Source organism: Hemicordylus capensis, chromosome 1, assembly GCF_027244095.1.
Source record: "Hemicordylus capensis ecotype Gifberg chromosome 1, rHemCap1.1.pri, whole genome shotgun sequence".
NCBI lineage: Eukaryota > Metazoa > Chordata > Lepidosauria > Squamata > Cordylidae > Hemicordylus > Hemicordylus capensis.
The window spans coordinates 124,202,935-124,221,886 of NC_069657.1; the positions used below are offsets into that span (position 1 = coordinate 124,202,935).

General features: G+C 43.2%; 1 protein-coding gene across 9 annotated transcripts in view; it reads right to left on the minus strand.

Moving 5' to 3' along the window:
• Positions 1-18,952, minus strand: part of ABCC8 (ATP binding cassette subfamily C member 8) — a 155,497-nt gene that overhangs the window by 83,080 nt on the left and 53,465 nt on the right. For all 9 annotated transcript variants that reach the window (XR_008313008.1, XM_053283142.1, XM_053283144.1 and 6 more), the window contains 2 exons: positions 14,216-14,378; positions 317-357 (listed from right to left, as the gene is read on the minus strand). Coding sequence is in view for 8 of the 9 variants with exons in the window: in XM_053283142.1 (XP_053139117.1) it covers positions 317-357; positions 14,216-14,378 (204 nt within the window). In the remaining variant the exon portion in view is untranslated. The remainder of the gene's footprint in view (positions 1-316; positions 358-14,215; positions 14,379-18,952) is intronic.

Here is an 18,952-nt window from a genome sequence, read left to right on the forward strand (position 1 = left end):
TGTCTTCAAATTTCCATATTTAAGATCAGAGTAGTGGTATATAAAGTCATGTTGGGTATTTTAACTTCATCATTACAGTGTAATTTAAAATTACAGTGTAATTACAGTGTAATTTTAAAATGCTGTGAACCGCCCTGAGCCGTATCGGAAGGGTGGTATAGAAATCTAATAAATAAATAAATAAAATTATCAAAAGCAGGAACGATTGGATTGTTACTGGCAAAGGGCTTCAAAGTGCTTGGCTCTGTATCTGCACCTCTTATTAAATGTTAATACAGCTGCCTTTTTTTTTTTTTTACAAAAACTTTGTACTTACTATAAGAACAGCTGCAATAGGTATTGCTGCATTCATGAAAACTAGAAAAGAAAAAATATTTTCTCTGATTAGTAGTAGTAGTCCAATATACTTTGACTCTCTCTCTGTCATGCTGCATGTACTGTATCTCATTTCCCCATCTATAACAGTCCTCTCCTTTCCTCCCATGTAGTCTATATAGATCATTACTCCCTGTTTTTGTTAGGGACTGTACCTGTTTTGATGTTTACCTTTTCAGTTTCCTAGAAGCATCGACCTTGTGTGTACCCTGTATGTATTAGTTTTCTCATTGTGTCTATGTAATTACTGTAGTAGTTGGAGTTCATTTATCCACAGATGGTGGGGGTGGGGGTCAGAATACATGGGTTTTGACTTCAGTCTGCTTTCAAATTGGATATTAATATAAATTATCCACTGTAAAGTGACCAATTATTTTATAAGCATTACAAAAATTCTTACTAATCTGAACAAGCAGTAACTATGTCAAGTTGCTTAATTTATCTCAATAGCAGGATGCATTCCTCGCATTTATTTGACCTTGGTTCACCCTGTAATCTTGTTGCAGCAGCTAAATATAACAGGAAATATTTCAAAATCTAGTAAGTATATAAGATCTGTTGGCTAAGTGTGTGAGAGTGTGAGTGTGTGTCTGTCTGTGTAGGAGGAGAATGATAGAAACTTGGGTGAATGTTGTCATTATTAATCATTCTTAATGTTATAGGAACCCAGAAGGAAATTATGTTCTTTATGTCTTGATAAATTCCAATATTTACTGGTAAATGATGAAAATAAAGATAACATTAGTTTATTTGTTGAAGGAACTTGATAGGGTTTATGTTTTTTAAAAAATAAATTTATTGGATAATAGCAGAAACAATTGTCATAATGTGCCTTGGTAAATGACAGCATTAACCAGAGAGTGATGAAAGTAGAATTGGATTATTTATTTAAGGCATTTGCAGTTGTTTAAAAAACTTAACAACAACTGTCAAAAATAATGGGCTTATTTTGGACATTTTGCAACCTGTCAAAGTAAATGCTTGACATTTCATATACTAGAAATGAATAATAATAATAATAATAATAATAATAATAATAATAATAATAATAATAATAATAATAAATAAACAAACAAACAAACAACCCATTTATAATAAAATTCAGCCATCCCAGGTCCTTGGGAAGGACTCGATGTCTGGATAAAACAAACCAGTCAATAACACCTGTCTGACTGTGTAAATAATAATAATAAACACTTTTTTATAACTAGCTAAAGGCACTGGGCTGGCAATTTCCCACTGGCCTCTGAAAATAATGCAGTAAAAGTCAACATTCACAGAGTTTCTGACATTTAGAGGCTGTTCACACATGCAGCCTAACTCAAGCTAGGGCAGCCCAGGAATAGGCTGCACATGTGAAAGCGGTTGGATTGAGCCCGATCCCAGCGCTGCCCCCACGCCAAGCCCAAGTTTTAAACCCGACATTTAAACTCTATGGTTTGCTTAATTTTGGTCAGTGATCATCTGGGTGATTGTTACCAGGTTAAATGGCTTTCCAACGGATCCCCACCATTTCTGGCAGTGATCTGGGGGGAAGGAGTGGCTGCGCTGAGTGTGGCTGCTACTCTGGTGAGAGCAGTCTCTGTGCTCATCATGTGGGGCACCCTGGGATGCTGGAGGAGGGAAATCTCCCTGTTCCCAGCTCCTGCCGTCTCTGTGCCACCACTCATGTGGGCATGCAGAGGGACAGAGTGGCAGTGAGTTCTTGCATTTCCTGCAGCAGCCACCGGAGGTCATGTGAAAGACCTCTCAGGGTAACACATATCTTTGTAATCTATTTCCAAAATTAATCAGTCTGAGGATGGAAACTCACGGGTTTTGGCAGGACAAGAGAGGAAGTCCATAACTGTCAGTGATCTTGGGCTGTAAAGCAAAATAGTGGAGTCAAAGTGACTTCTAAAGTATCTCTAATATTTAGGAGCATCTAGGAAGCATTTATTCTTCCTTTCAGCTCAAGCTGAGCCTTTGTGAGCATTGCAGAGACTGGGTTAACATTAAGTTGATCCTTGAATTGGGGGCTGCAGTGGATTTGGACGGAGAACAGCAGTGTGGCCTGCTGTATTTCTCCCCTAAGCCTAAGGCAAGTCCTCACAATAGGTTCAATGGCAGAGGTCACTAGACAGTCCATACAAAAGGAGCTATGCCACTGAGATGCTATTTTGGAAAACTTCAGTGTAAGATATCAGGGAGAAAAAGGAGCAAAGGGAGGAATCTCCTTTCCACCCTGACTATCCCTCACTGCAATGTCAGGCTATATATATATATATATATATATATATATATATATATATATATATATATATATAAAAAATTATCTAAGACATACCCATGGCTAATCCCATGTGTGGCAGCTCTTGTGAGAGTTTGCGAGCAGAAGCACCGTGGTGATTGGGCAGTGGAAATTCCATATGCAGACAGGGAGGAAGAGCCTGTGATGGTTAAGGTTAGTTGGAATAAAACTGTTACTGGTCAGAAGAAGTTCTTTATTGTAGATGAGAGGAATCTATCTATCTATCTATCTATCTACAGTGGTCCCTCTACTTACGAAATTAATCCGTTCCGAATGCACATTTGTAAGTCGAAAAGTTCGTAAGTCGAAAAGCGGTTTCCCATAGGAATGCATTGGGAACGGATTAATGCGTTCCGGAACCTAGAAAAAAGACCCAGACCCCCAGTAAGGCTTGCAAACTGCACAGGAACATTTCTTTTCAAGAATAAACAGGCAGTAAACAGGCAGGCAAGTCAAGGAAACCGCATGTAAAATTCGTAAGTCGAGGAAACCCCATCTAAAAATTTGTAAGTCGAAAAAACCGCATCTAAAACCGGATCTAAAACTGCCGTTTGTAACTCGAAAAATACTTATGTCGAGTAGTTCGTAAGTCGAGGGACCACTGTATATAAAAAGGATAGTGGCAGGGGTCTGTGAAGAGAGGGGTCATGTGGGAGGAAAGAGCCCCTTCAGGAGAAGGAGGCTGTCATTGTGTGAATTAGATGAGGAAACAAGATGAACAAGATCTGTTAACTCAGGAAGTGGTGGAAAGAGGGGGGGAGGGGGAAGAAAGACAGAGGGGAAGAGCAAGTGGAGGAGAAAAAAAGAGAGAAAAAGAAGGAAGGGGAAGAGCAAGTGGAAGAAAAAGAGAGAGAGAGAAGGGAGGGGAAGAGAAAAAGAAGGAAGGGTGAGAGACAGGCCCAAGCCTGCCAACAGCCTGAGGGGAACGAGAAGCCATGGCAGCGCCTATGGACAGCAACCACAGGGCTCAGTGGTTGCACTGCTGCTGTCTGGGGCTACCGAGGCCATTGGTGGAGGGAGGCAAGCAGGCAAGGGATGGGCCTGTCAGTCGCCTGAGGGGAACGAGTGGCCACGACAGCAGCAAGGAAGGGCCTGGTCAACTGCTGCTGCTCCTGTGGGGAGGAACTGGAGTGGGGCTCAGGTGAGGGTCGGGTGGTCTCTGGCGATAGGGGGCTGCAGCTTGGCCAACAGGCACTAGCAACGCTGCAGCCGCATCCAAGAGGTGTGAGGGGTGTGGAGTAAAGGGATGGAGGAGTGGCCAAGAGGGGTGAAGGGGATGAAAGCAACCGGATGGAGGAGGAGCAGCAGGAGTGCAGCTCAGGTGAGGGTGGAGAGATCTCTGAAGTGAGGGGAGCTGTGGCAGGGGTGAGGGGAGCAATCAAGAACTAGCGCACAGATGCTCTGCACAGGTTAAGCTAGTTATTTACTAAAATAATATGAGACACTGTATTCAGCAGCTATTCACATACTGTTAGATATGTTCTAAAATGCTTTTGTTGAAACTATGCAGTTTTGATTAAATGTTTTCAGTCTGCATACCACCTACCAGTAAAAAGACTTGGGTATTTATGTAGTGATAACATATCGGCAATACTTAATTTCATGTGTTTTGCCAAACTGGAAGCTTGTTTTCATTATTCAATGTAGCAGAATCCCAAGAGTCTCTTTTAGGATGAACGTTTAGCACAATAGATTAGATCTCAAAATAATCAAGGAAAACACAAGTAGCTTTCTGGTGCTAAAGAGTTGTTAACTTCCCAAGCACAGCCAATATCAAAATGCTGAAAACATTCCCAAGGCCTTTCACCTTAACCCTGCTTATTATCCTTCTTATCCATACACAGATTTGGCTGACAGTAACTGTCCTTTATTTGGATAATTAGCATACGTGCTGTTGACATTCAGGAAGACAGGATTACAAAATGTAATAAGGATTTTTATTAAATTCTGAAATGTACTGTAATTAAAGAATGAATTGCTATATTATTTAATTTAGAACCCTAGTTCTAAAATATGAAGCAGCCAAATTATTACAGCTCTATAATTGCCTTTCTTTATGGCCTTTCTGTGGTAGATATGAAATGGTTAGCTGGATTGGCTCAGGATGCTAGTGAAACTGTGTCACCTAATGTACATGATGAGCCTTAACTACAAAAAGGTAGTGCATATATGCAGTGCATAAGGTACACACTCTATGGATTGCAAATGTGAGGCACATTTATTCATTTTGACACACATAGACGCACATACATAGTTACACCAGTACAGTTAGAGCAAACAGTTCTTAGCACCAGTGCAGCCTCCTGAGCCAGCTGATACGGCATTGTTAAGCGTTGAAGGATCCATCGTAACTGTGAGCTGCAGTGAAAAAGAGGAGCAGCTGGAAATCCAAGCTGAGCTCTACTAGCAGAAGGTGCACTTTGCCTGGCTTCCAGGCTCTCCCTGCTCACCCTGAACCTGACTTGTGATACAATCCACATCTTTGCTGAGGGTCCTTTGATCCTCAGCAATGCTTTTTTAGGTTTAGGAAGTAGCAACAATGTTGAGGGCACTTTCGGACATAGCGTGAAACCACGGGTCGAGAAACGTGAGGTTAATTCTGGAACCCGGGAATCGTCCTGCAGATGATCTTCCAGCCCAGAGGTTGCGCAACCTCTGGTTCCAGAGCAGAGGAGCACTTCCCTCTTCATGGTCCACTGAGGCCACATCCTGGCAAGCTCCATAGCGCTTGCATCGCCAGACTGAGGGCAAGGCATCAGCAGGGCAGCAGCCATTGGCCACGATCTTCAAGGGGGCATGCCCAGCACAATCGTGCCTTTTTGGCATGGACTGCCCACCTTGGTCTACTGTGACAAACTGGCAAGCAGGGTGGCTGTCCTGGGCAAAGGTCAATGCATATGTTCCAAGGGATGAGCAGGGGGTGTCGTCACACATTATAAGTGATCCAGCCCTTCAAACACAATCCCAGTATACCCTAAGATGGTTTTTCTCATGAGTAATGTCAGAGCCTGTATACTTGTACCCAAGGGGAAGGGGCTGCCATTCAACCAGACCCCTGGTATCATTCCCCTGGCATGTTTTCTCTTTGTTGGGAAACAACTGGGCTGTCCAGTTTATGGTGCCACAAGGACTCCATGTACATGTGCAAACATGTCTTAATCACTTGATTTGTGGAGACCTTTCCACAAAGTGTCCATCTTGTCATCCCATCCCTTTTCCTGCAGATTGCCAAAGTGTGTCTGTGTGTGGTGGGGGGAAACATGAAACACAGTGGAGATTAGGCATTCTGTGGCTTTTCCCATTGTGGCTTTCTCCATTGACATGCTTTGAAGCTTAGGACGCAGCAACGTAGCATCCCTGTTGCCGAGCTATGGATGGAGGAGTGCGGAGACAGTGGGGGCAGGGCAAGTGCTTGGAGGGGCAGCCAGTGAGATGCACAGCAGGCATAGAGCTGCCATATTTCTGGTCTAGTCTGAACTGCACTCTCTATGGTTTTGGCAGCACCCACAGTTGGGGATGTGCATGGAACCGGCTAGCCCAGTTTGGCTCAAATCCAGATGGGATTTGAGTTGCTCTGGGCAGCTCGTGCTCGATCAAGCCTGGCCCGGTCTGGTCATGCCATCAAATTGGCTTGAGGGGCTCAACAGCTATACTTGTAAAGGGAAATCCGTCTTCTGCATGGGGGGTGGGGGGAAGGTACTGTCTGCTGTTTTACCTTGCAAAATCAAGCCGATGTGCGACAGGGATGGTGGCAGCAGCAAGGGCTCCTCCCACCCTCCCACAAGCTGCTTTTGTGAATCACTGTTGTGATGAAACTGCAGTTTCATACATTCAGACGACCACAAAATGAAATTTCTGGCTCGTTCACCTCCAGTTTGGTGTGATGTGCAAAAGCAGCCCGAGAGTTGTTTAGGCTGACTCTCTCATGCTAGTGTCACTGTGTATGTGAGCAATATTTAATTTAGTATTGGGTACAACCAGTGGCATTTTGGTGAGAGAAGGACCAAGTGTCTAACCAGCTCTCTGATACAGTTTGTGAGTGCACACCATCCTGCTTTGTCTAAACATATTTATATCACATGTCAGGGGGGATTTGGCCACACCACCTCTGCATGTGATTATATGGTTAAGGACAAGGTTCAGGGATTGGGATAAGTAGGACATGTATACTCAATGGTCCATCATGTAGTGTGCAAGGCTAGTAGTCAGACATATCAAAATTGGTCCTCTCAACATAGCCATTCATTGTATAGAACCAGTGACATGTCAGGTTTTACAGTTGCCAATCTCATGTGGTCTGAAACATGGAAGCAGAAACAACTTCCCTGTCCACTCTAAATGGGTCCCATCAGTATTATTACTTGTTTCTATGCATACTTTTGGTAAATCTCGTATTTAGTCAATTATCTTGCAAGGGCACCAGTACAAAGAAACTGGACCCTGAAAATTATGGGTATAGTTGCAAAACCTCTCCTTTAGCTGTTCTGCTAATGTAGTAGTGCTGGCTAAGATCTCAGCTCTTTACTTAACCACATTATTAGGGTCACATTCCCCCCGTTTCACAAGGGGCCAAACTACAACTATGTCCAGCATAGGGGTGTGCATGGACCGGTCTGGGGCCATGCAAGAAGCCTCCGGACCGGTCCAGAATTCGGCCGGTGGGAGTGTGGCTTTAAGGGCGGTGGGGTAGTACTTACCTACCCCCGCCGCTCTTCCCCCTCCAGCACTGGACTTTGTTAAAACGTTTTTGGGGCAGCAGAGTTCCTCCCTGCCGCCCCTGCCCCCATCATTGTCTGCAAGTTTGCAAATAGTAGAAGCTAGCGCCACGCATGTGCCCATCGCGGGAAGAAGGAAACACTCCCTTAGCAGAGACCACTTCCTTGGGTGATGCTCCCATATCCTCTCACACAGAGGATACTCCTGCAGGGAGTGGGGGACCTCTTAGCAGTGGAGGATTCTATCATTAGGGGCATAGAGAGATGGTTCTGTGACCTGCGAGTAGACCACATGGTTACCTGCCTGCCTGGTGCCCCCAGGTTAGCCTCCAGGACCCCCAGGGTAGCGTTCTCTGAAGTGCTACCTGTTCCACGTGCAGGGAAAGCAAGACAGGTGGAGCTGAGGAGTCTCAATGCATGGGTGAGATGGTGGTGCCTGGAGAAGGAGTTTAGATTCGTTAGGCACTGGGATACATTTTGGGGAAATTGAAGCCTGTACAAAAGGGATGGGCACCAAGATGGAACCAGACTGTTGGCGCTTAAAATCAAGAAGGTCACAGAGCAGCTTTTAAAATGACGCCTGGGGGATTGCCGGCAGGAACTGGGTGGTATCTGCTTTGGCCAGCAAAATCCCCTAAAGGATGCAGGTGAATATGTTTCGGATAAACCAGAAGGGGACAGAGTAGAACCAGGAGTTGAGCAGAAGGAAAAACATGACAGCTTGCCAAATGGGTCAAATGATGCTAAGGGGGATAGCACACTCCAACACCAGGTGAGGGACCCAGCATATAGGTGTCTATATACCAATGCCAGAAGCCTCTGAGCAAAGATGGGTGAGTTCGGTACTTGGTTATTAATGAAAACAGATATAGTGGGTGTAACAGAAACCTAGTGGAATGGTGAGGACCAGTGGGACATGATTATTCCTGGATATAAACTCTATAAAAGGGACAGGGAGGGTAGGGTTGGAGGAGGAGTGGCACTGTATATCAAAGGGATAGATTCCAATAAGCTAGAAAACCTAGGTGGACCAGTCCTCCACAGAATCATTATGGGTAACACTACAAAGACTAAAAGGAAATGTGTTTCTAGAGACTTTCTATCGCCCTCCAGATCAAAGCACTGAAAGTGAACTGGAGTTGGAGAAACGGATAAAAGAGATGTCAAAGAGAGACAGGGCAGTATTAATGGATGACTTCAACTACCCACACACAGACTGAGTAAATTCACATTCAGGTAATGACGGAGGCCAAATTTCTAGACTTGCTAAATGACTGTGCCTTAGAACAGTTAGTCACTGAACCAACCAGAGGGATAGTGACCTTGGACTTAATCCTGAGTGGTGCCCAGGACCTGGTGTGAGATGTCAGAATTGCAGAACCATTGGGTAGCAGTGACCATAGTGTGATCCAATTCAGCATATATGCAAGTGGAGAATTATCAAGGAAGTCCAACACAGATGCGTTGGACTTCAGAAGAGGAAACTTCTCAAAAATGAGAGGACTGGTAAGAAGGAAGTTGAGAGGGAAAGTCAAGAGGTTCAAATCACTCCAGCAAGCATGCAACTTATTTAAAACCACAGTACTAGAAGCACAGTTGGGATGTATATCAAGAAGGAGGAAAGGTACCACCAAGTCCAGGAGGACGCCAGCATGGCTAACAAGCAGAGTCAGGAAAGCTATAAAAGGGAAGAAGACTTCCTTCAGAAAATGGAAGTCCTGCCCAAATGAAGAGAACAGAAGGAACATAAATTCTGGCAAAAGAAATGCAAGGAGACAATAAGGGATGCAAAGAAAGAGTTTGAGGAGCATATAGCTAGAAGTGTCAAAGGAATAACAAAAACTTCTTTAAATACATCAGAAGTAGAAAACCTACCAGGGAGGCAGTAGGACCCTTAGATGATGAGGGTGTGAAAGGGATTATTGAGGATAAGGAGATTGCAGAGATGCTGAATGATTTCTTTTCATCTGTCTTCAAGGCAAAGGATACTGACAATATACCCTCTCTAGAATTGAGCTTTTCAGGTTTAGCAGCTTAGGAAGTGGGCCAGTTTGAGGTGACAAGGGAAGATGTTCTGAACTGTCTTGAAAAACTAAAAATTAATGATCGCCAGGGCCAGATGGCATCCACCAAAGAGTTCTGAAGGAATTAAAATGTGAAATTACAGATCACCTAGCAAAAATATATTACTTTTCCCTAAAATCAGGCACAGTGCCAGAGAACAGGAAAGCAGCCAATGCAACTCAGATTTTCAAAAAGGAATCCAGGAGGAATCTGGGAAATTACAGGCCAGTCAGCTTAACTTCTGTGCTGGGTAAATTGATGGAAAGCATACTTAAGGACAAAATTGTTAAGCATATGGAAGAACAGGCCTTGTTGAAGGAGAACCAGCATGGCTTCTACAAGGGAAAGTCTTGCCTCACTAACCTTTTTGGAGCTCTTTGAGAGTGTCAACAGGCATGTGGATAAAGGTGATCTGGTTGACATAGTATACTTGGACTTCCAAAAAGCTTTTGATAAAGTTCGCCACTAAAGGCTCTTGAGTAAATTTAGCAGTCATGGGATAAAGGGACAGGCTCATGTGTGGATTGGTAACTGATTTAAGGACAGGAAACAGAGAGTAGGAATAAATGGAGAGTTTTCACAGCGGAGGTAGGTAGGAAATGGAGTCCCCCAGGGATCGGTACTGGGACCAGTGCTCTAACTTGTTCATAAATGATCTAGAAGTTGGGGTGATCAGCGAAGTGGCCAAATTTGCAGATGAAACTAAACTATTTAGGGCAGTGAAATCCACAACAGAATGTAAGGAGCTCCAAGAAGATCTCTCCAAACTGGGGGAATGGGCGACAAAATGGCAAATGCAGTTCAGTGTAAGCCAGTGTAAAGTGATGCACATTGGGGCAAAAAACACGAACTTCACCTATACACTAATGGGATCTGAGCTGTCAGTGACTGACCAGGAGAGCGATCTTGGGGTCATGGTGGACAGCTCACTGAACGCGCCATCTCAGTGTAAAAAAAGGTTAATTACATGCTAGGTATCATTAGGAAGGGGATTGAAAATAAAACTGCTAATATTATAAAGCCCTTGTACAAATCTATGGTGCAGCCACATCTGGAGTACTGCATACAGCTTTGGTCACTGTATCTTAAGGAGGATATTGTAGAACTGGAAAAGGTGCAGAAGAGGGCAACCAAAATGATCAGGGGCCTGGAGCACCTTCCTTATGAGGCCAGGCTAGAGCATCTGGGGCTCTTTACCTTGGAAAAGAGACAACTAAGGGGAGACATGATCAAGGTGTATAAAATGATGCATGGAGCAGAGAGGCTGGACAGAGAGAATTTTTTCTCCCTCTCTCACAACACTAGAACCAGGGGTCGCCCCATGAAACTGAAGGTTGGGAAATTTAGGACCGACAAGAGAAATAACTTTTTCACCCAGAGACGCAAGTTTGGGGCGGTATACAAGTGTGATAGATAGATAGATAATCTATGGAATTCTTTGCCATGGGATGCGGTGATGGCCACCAGCTTGGATGGCTTTAAAAGGGGCATAGACAGATTCATGGTGGACAGGTCTGTCAATGGCTACTCGTCTGGTGGGCCATTGCTGTGGGCCATCTCCAGCCTCAGAGGCACGATGCCTCTAAATACCGGTCACAAGGGAGCAACAGCAGGAAAGAGGGCATGCACACACCTCTTGCCTGTGGGCTCCCCAGAGGCATCTGGTGGGCCACTATGTGAAACAGGATGCAGGACTAGATGGGCCTTGTGCTTGATCCAGCAGGGCTGTTCTTATGTTCTTATGGTGGGTTGGGCAAGAAATTCATTTCTCTCAAAGTCTTTTGCATTTATTAAGCTTTCTAAACCTAAAAGTCTGTGTGAATTTCTTATTTATTAGCCCTGTGAATAATACTCCACAAAACAGATTGTTCAAATGAGAATGAATCTATTCCTAAAAGTCAAAGATTGCAGTGAATATATATTGCTTCTCAGAGAACCATGCTATTTTTAATGGATTTTGTTAGATGCACTTTTATTAGATGGATGCCAAGACCCAAATTTCCATAAATGTGCTTCTACCAACAATAAAATGGGTATGCAGTTCTTATTAAAGCAAGTTTAAAAAGAATGTACCTAACAAACCTGTGTGCTCAAATGGATAATATATTTTAGTTTATGTATTAATTGATCAGGGAGATAGTCAGGAAGTGTTAAAATATGATTGATTGATTGATTAAGTGCCATCAAGTCGGTGTCGACTATTAGCGACCACACTTTGCATACTAGTAATTCCTCTGTATATTTGCTCTTGCACTTGAGCAATTAATTTTTAAGCAGCATTTCCTTCATGCTTGCCCCTTCCTTTCAAAAGATAAAAAGCATTACACATGTAAATACATTGATGAATAATCTTACATAAGAAGAAAAACAGAATTTTCATGGTTGCTACATAGGTATGGACTACAACAACAGTACCATTGTCTGGACTACAACAACAGTACCATTGTTTAACTGACAAATAACCTAGATATTTGACAGAAACAGAATTACAAATTACTGCGTAGGTCACTTGTTTCAGTAGGTGTGTGCAGAATCAGCTGTACTAAATTATGAGGTTTTTCACACAACTGGGCGGGCGGGCAGTGGGGAAGGCTTTGCCAACTTACCTTCCCCCCAGATGAACAGCAGATTACTGTCTTGCGCTCCGAGACAATCTACACTGTTCTAAGCAGTGCGGATCTCCAGCTGCCAGGACAATGTGTCCCCCAGCCTCTGTATATCCAACAATGCACTGCACGATGAGCATGGTGCACTGGGGAATCTCCCAGGAGTTGGAATTCTAGGTGTGATCCACTCTATGCAACCCACATGACCTTGACACTACAGTTAAGGGCATGTTCACACCCTTAACCCTGGTTAAAGACTGGGATTAAAAGCAGGGTTAGGCAGCTGCACAGTGCCAGGATCCACGTGGATCCCGGTGCTGCACATGAGCAGCATAGCCTAGTGTGAATAGCCTTTATATTTTACTATTACTTCTTTGACCCTAACAATGTTACTTCATTTGGTGCCACTGGGTTTATTACAAGATGTAGGACATAGCTCACATATATGTGATGCTTTAAATTTTGGCATGCAGAAGATCTCAGATCATGGACAAGTTGTTCATTTTGTTAGCTGCCACATACAGAACTGGACAATTTGCACACCACTGCACACCTTTCTAGGGCTGCAATCTTATGCACACTTACTGGGCTGAAAGCTCCATTGAACAAAGTGGGACTTACATCTGAGTATATCTGCATAGGATTGGGCTGCACATGTATCAGCACATGGTGCCCACTTGCTCTAAGTTCAGAGCTGCCATGCACCAATAATGATGGTAGCCACCATGTGCTTGAATGGATTGTGGGATGGGCTGTGTACTTTAATTTGCACTCTCAGTACCAAATTAAACATTATTAACTGCTCATGGTTTTGAGCAATCCATGTGGTAAGTGAATCTTTACATACTTTAATGTGCATTTGTCCAAATGCATGGCAGAACAGCATAGCTCCAGGGGCAGCTCATATTGAGAAGCACTCTATCGGTTTGGACTGACACATGCAGTAGAGGCATTTAAATATTATTCTAGGGAAGCGATTTTCAGCCAGCAACCACAGGCATCTAAATTGGTCCTCAGAGGTCTGTCAGGAAGTGCAGGTCAGTTACTTTTTAGTTCTGTTAAATTCTGATTTTTCACATTATTCCTTCAAGAAGCAGAGGTTCTGACAGATTTGGTTTCACTGGCAAATGTGAATGAAAAGTTGCTATGAATTATTTATTGTAAATGAAACACATCTTATGTCTATCATTCTATTTATACCTTTAAAGGAAAGATAATGAGTTGTTCTGTCCCTATATTGTGCCAAATTCTGAGCTAGTGTAAAATAAGATTTTCTACAAAGGCAGTCCCAGTACAGTGGATGCTGCTAGCCCAAGGCCAGAGAAAACATGTTTATTATTCAAACAAATGGAAGTCAGTGACTTCATGTTGATATATATGTTGATATATGCAAGTGAAAACCTTGTACCGTGTGTGTGTGTATACACACATGTACACATGTACACAGACATGTACACAGATACACAGAGTGGGCTTTCTCTGTGGCTCAACCAAGGCTTTGGAATATGCTCCCTGCTGAAGAGCATCTCCTTCTCTGTTTGTTTTCAGGAAGACCCTCAAGACTTTTCTGTTCTCACAAGCTTATAATTAGAATTTTAATAATTTTAATAATTTGTTTTATATTGTACCATTGCAATTCCACTTCCCTACACATTTACACAGATTGTCTGAAAAAGGCTTTTAGTTCCCAAACCAATGAGAGTAGTTCCACACTCTTTGTGGCAATCATGTTTCCTGCAAACACACTGTTTTATCTCTGTTCCAAAGCACAGTGTGTGTGTGTGTGTGTGTGTGTATTAGTGACTTTCAAAAAATGAAGAATAAAATATACATTGAAAAGCTGTAAACAGCTCTGACAACTTTGTTCAAGTTCCCATTATCACCTTAAAGAAGAATCTTGCTAAAAGTCACACTAACTCAACAAGACTTGTATATGATCTGTCAGCTCTACAGATCTTGAACCATTGAAGTGATGCTTTTAAAAAAAGCAGACACAATTTTGAAATTACATTTTAATTCAACTTTTCTGAATACCACAAATTCCACAATAGTAATGGGATTGGATCCCAAAATCTGCAGTAGCAACTGAGAACGGGCAATCTCATTTCTATAGTTATACTGAGCCCCAAACTGATTAATGGGACATACGGAAGCAAGTGACTTACTTGATATGGAGGTATAGAGAGCAAAAGCCTTGAGGCTAGTCATCTCCTTTTGCCGTGTTTCTTCCACACTGCTATGAAAGATGTGTTCCCAGGCATAAAGCTTAAGGAGTTTTATGCCTCGAAGCATTTCATTTGTTTTCTTCAGCCTTTCATTGGAATATTCCTGCATTATTGACACAAACATTAAATTTTTAAAAAAATATTATGAGACTCAACATGCAGTCTTATCCAACGACACACACAATGCAGTTTGGCTACAGATGCAACAGGACACTATACATCATGTTTGTTAGCCACTGGGACACATTTTGGGGCAAGCAAGGCCTGTACAAAAGGGACGGGCTGCACTTGAACCAAGATGGAACCAGACTGCTGGCGCTTAAAATCAAAAAGGTTGCAGAGCAGCTTTTAAAATGACACCTGGGGAACAGCCGATGGGAGCCGGTGTGAGGCTGCAAAGGATTCAAATAAAACAGAAGGGAACAGAGCAGAACCGCACAAAGAGCAGACAGGAGCCTGTGCCAGCAGGTCAAAGAGTCAGAAGAATAGCATACATCAGGGGAGAGATTCAGTGTATAGGTGCTTGTATGCCAATGCCAGAAGCCTCCGAGCCAAGATGGGTGAGCTGGAGTGCTTGGTTGCTAACGCAGAAATAGATATAGTGGGCATAACAGAAACATGGTGGAACAGTGAGAACCAGTGGGACACTGTTATCCTTGGATATAAACTCTATAGAAAGGACAGAGAGTGGTGCCTTGGAGGAGGGGTAGCACAGTATGTTAAAGAAGGGATAGAATCCAACAAGCTAGAAAACCTAGGTGGACTGGAGTCCTCCACAGAAACCCTGTGGGTGACTATACAAGGCCGGAAAGGGAACGTGCTACTGGGGATGTGCTATTGCCCTCCGGATCAAAATGCCGACAGTGACCAGGAGTTTCAGGAGGAAATGAGGGAGGCGTCAAGGAGAGGCAGGGCCATAATTATGGGTGATTTCAACTACCCACACATAGACTGGGTAAATTCACATTCAAGTCAGGACAAAGAGGTCAAATTTCTAGATACGCTAAATGACTGTGCCCTAGAACAGTTGGTCATGGAACCGACCAGAGAGAAGGCAACCTTGGATCTAATTCTGAGTGACACCCAGGACCTGGTACGTGATGTCAGTGTCATCGACCCTTTAGGGCAGTGACCACAGTGCCATCAAATTCAGCATACATGCAGGGAGAGAATCACCAAGGATGTCAAACACAGACATTTTGAATTTCAGAAGAGGAAACTTCTCCAAAATGAGGAGTATGGTGAAAAGAAAGCTGAGGGGGAAACTCAGGAGAGTCACTTCGCTCCAGAGTGCATGGAATTTACTCAAAACCGCAATACTAGAAGCCCAGTTAAATTGTATACCCAAAAGGAGGAAAGGTACCACTAAGTCCAGGAGGATGCCAGCATGGCTAACAGGTACCGTCAAGGAAGCCATAAAAGGGAAGAAGACTTCCTTCCGAAATTGGAAGGCCTGTCCAAATGAAGAGAACAGAAAGGAACACAAACTCTGGAAAAAGAAATGCAAGGTGACAATAAGGGAGGCAAAAAGAGAGTTTGAGGAACATTTAGCCAAAAGTATCAAGGGGAATAACAAAAACTTCTTTAAGTACATCAGAAGCAGGAAACCTGCCAGAGAGGCGGTTGGGCCATTAGACAATGAGGGAGTGAAAGGGATTATTAAGGAGGATATGGAGGTTGCAGAGAAACTAAATGAGTTCTTTGCGTCTGTCTTCACGGCAGAGGATACTGAGCATATACCTGTTCCTGAACCAGGCTTTTTAGGGATGGAGGCTAGAGAGCTGAGTCAGATAGAAGTGACAAGGGATGATGTTCTAAACTGTCTGGAAAAACTGAAAGCTAACAAATCACCAGGGCCGGATGGCATCCATCCAAGAGTCCTCAAAGAACTCAAATGTGAAATTGCCGACCTCCTTGCTAAAATATTTAACTTATCCCTGAAATCGGGCTCTGTACCAGAGGACTGGAGAGTAGCAAATGTAACACCGATTTTCAAAAAGAGATCCAGGGGAGATCCGGGAAATTACAGGCCAGTTAGCCTAACATCCGTTCCAGGCAAATTGATGGAAAGCATCCTCAAGGATAAAATTGTAAAGCACCTAGAAGAACAGGCCCTGCTCGGAGTGAGCCAGCATGGCTTCCGCAAAGGTAAATTTTGCCTCACCAACCTTTTGGACTTCTTTGAGAGTGTCAACAAGTGTGTGGATCGAGGTGATCCAGTTGACATAGTCTACCTGGACTTCCAAAAAGCTTTTGAAAAAGTTCCTCATCAAAGACACCTGAGGAAACTTAGCGGTCATGGGATAAGGGAACAAGTACATGTGTGGATTGCTAACTGGCTGAAAGACAGGAAACAGAGTGTAGGTATAAATGGAGAGTTTTCACAATGGAGGGAAATAAGAAGTGGGGTCCCCCAGGGATCTGTACTGGGACCGGTGCTTTTTAATTTATTTATTAATGATCTAGAAGCAGGGGTAAGCAGCAATGTGGCCAAATTTGCAGATGATACCAAACTGTTCCGGGTAGTGAAATCCAAAACGGATTGTGAGCAGCTCCAAAAGGATCTCTCCAAACTGGGGGAGTGGGCGACAAAATGGCAAATGCGGTTCAATGTTAGCAAATGGAAAGTGATGCACATTGGGACGAAAACCCCCAACTTCAAGTATATGCTGATGGGATCCGAGCTGTCGGTGACGGACCAGGAGAGGTATCTTGGGGTTGTGGTGGACAGCTCGTTGAAAGTGTCGACTCAATGTGCAGCAGTTGTGAAAAAGGCAAATTCCATCCTAGGGATCATTAGAAAGGGGATTGAAAATAAAACGGCTAACTTTATAATGCCCTTATACAAAACTATGGTCCAACCACACTTGGAGTACTGCGTACAATTCTGGTCACTACATCTTAAAAAGGACATTGTTGAACTGGAGAAGGTACAGAAGAGGGCAACCAAGATGATCAGGGGCCTAGAGCACCTTTCTTATGAGGCAAGACTACAACACCTGGGGCTTTTTAGTTTAGAAAAAAGATGACTGCGGGGAGACATGATAGAGGTCTATAAGGTCATGCATGGTGTGGAGAAAGTGGAGAGAGAGAGATTCTTTTCCCTCTCACACAACACTAGAACCAGGGGTCACTCCATGAAATTGATTGCCAGGAGGTCTAGGACCAACAAACGGAAGTACTTTTTCACACAATGCGTGATCCACTTGTGGAACTCTCTGCCACAGGATGTGGTGACAGCCAACAACCTGGATGGCTTTAAGAGGGGTTTGGATGACTTCATGAAGGAGAGGTCTATCAATGGCTACTAGTCAGAGGGCTGTGGGCCACCTCCAGCCTCAAGGGCAGGGTGCCTCTGAGTACCAGTTGCAGTGGAGTAATGGCAGGAGAGAGGGCACGCCCTCAACTCCTGTCTGTGGCTTCCGGCAGCGCCGGCATCTGGTGGGCCACTGTGCGAAACAGGATGCTGGACTAGATGGGCCTTGGGCCTGATCCAGCAGGGCTGTTCTTATGTTCTTACTTTGAAGATTTTGCTTTTATTTTTCATGAATTTTTTTTATTTTATTTAAAAGATATTTATCCTGCCTCTCAATTTAAGTGTATATGTAGCAAGAAAAAATGTTGATATGACTTGTAGCATCTTCAAGACTAACTCATTTATGTATTATGAAGCTTTCATATCCTAGAGTTCAATTAATTAGATACATGAAGTGTTAGTAGGTAGGGGTGTGTGTGTCTATGCATGTAATCTGAATATGCCAGAGTTCTCCGATTTTCATCTCAGGCCCTGCTTGTGACCCCACCACTGGTGCAGATTTGGTTGGTGGGCAACAATGACAGGGCTCTCTCAGTAGTGGCCCTGATCTTTGGAATGTTCTCGCAGAAGTGCTTTGTAGCCTACCTCCTAGATGAATTTTTAAAAGAACCTGAAAAATCTCCTTTTTAGAGAAGCATTTTAAAATTGATTTTAATTAGGTTTTCTAAGTGCAATGAATTTCACAGCAGAACAGGAATTTTCAATGCAGAGATCTCTCTCTCTCTCTCTTTTTTAGCATTCCAGTTAAAATTTTAATATCAGTTCCAAAGAATAAAAAGCAAAACTACACATTCCTTATTGAATAGATAGAGATCTTAGAGTTACTAAAGGATTGTATTAAATTAATGACTATAATGATGTAGCTCAACAAGATTATGAACAAGACTATTTATTGTTTTATTTATTTATTTCAAATATTTATATCCCATCCCTCCAGTACTATACTGCTCAGGGTGGCTCACAACAGTAGAATAAAAGTGACAAACAATTTAAAACAGTAAAACAATTAAAATCTAGTGCAGAATAAAATCAATTAAAGCAGACCCAATTAAAGAATGTAGAACCCCTCAAATGATAATAAAAACATTAAAAAGCCTCCCTAAACAGGCAAGTTTTAAAATCTTTTTTAAAAACCCTAAGGGGAGGGAGCAGGGCAAAGCTCTTCTGGGAAGCCACTCCAGAGCTGAGGGGCCACAACTGAGAAGGCCCTGTCTGCTGTCCTTGCCAACTGAATCTCAGGCAATGGCAGGGCCATAAACAGCACTCAGAATGATGATGCACAAATGCAGTCCAACGGACACCCTAGCCTCAAGCTGTGTAGGATTTTAAAGGTCAAAGCTAGCACTTTGAATGTGGTCCAG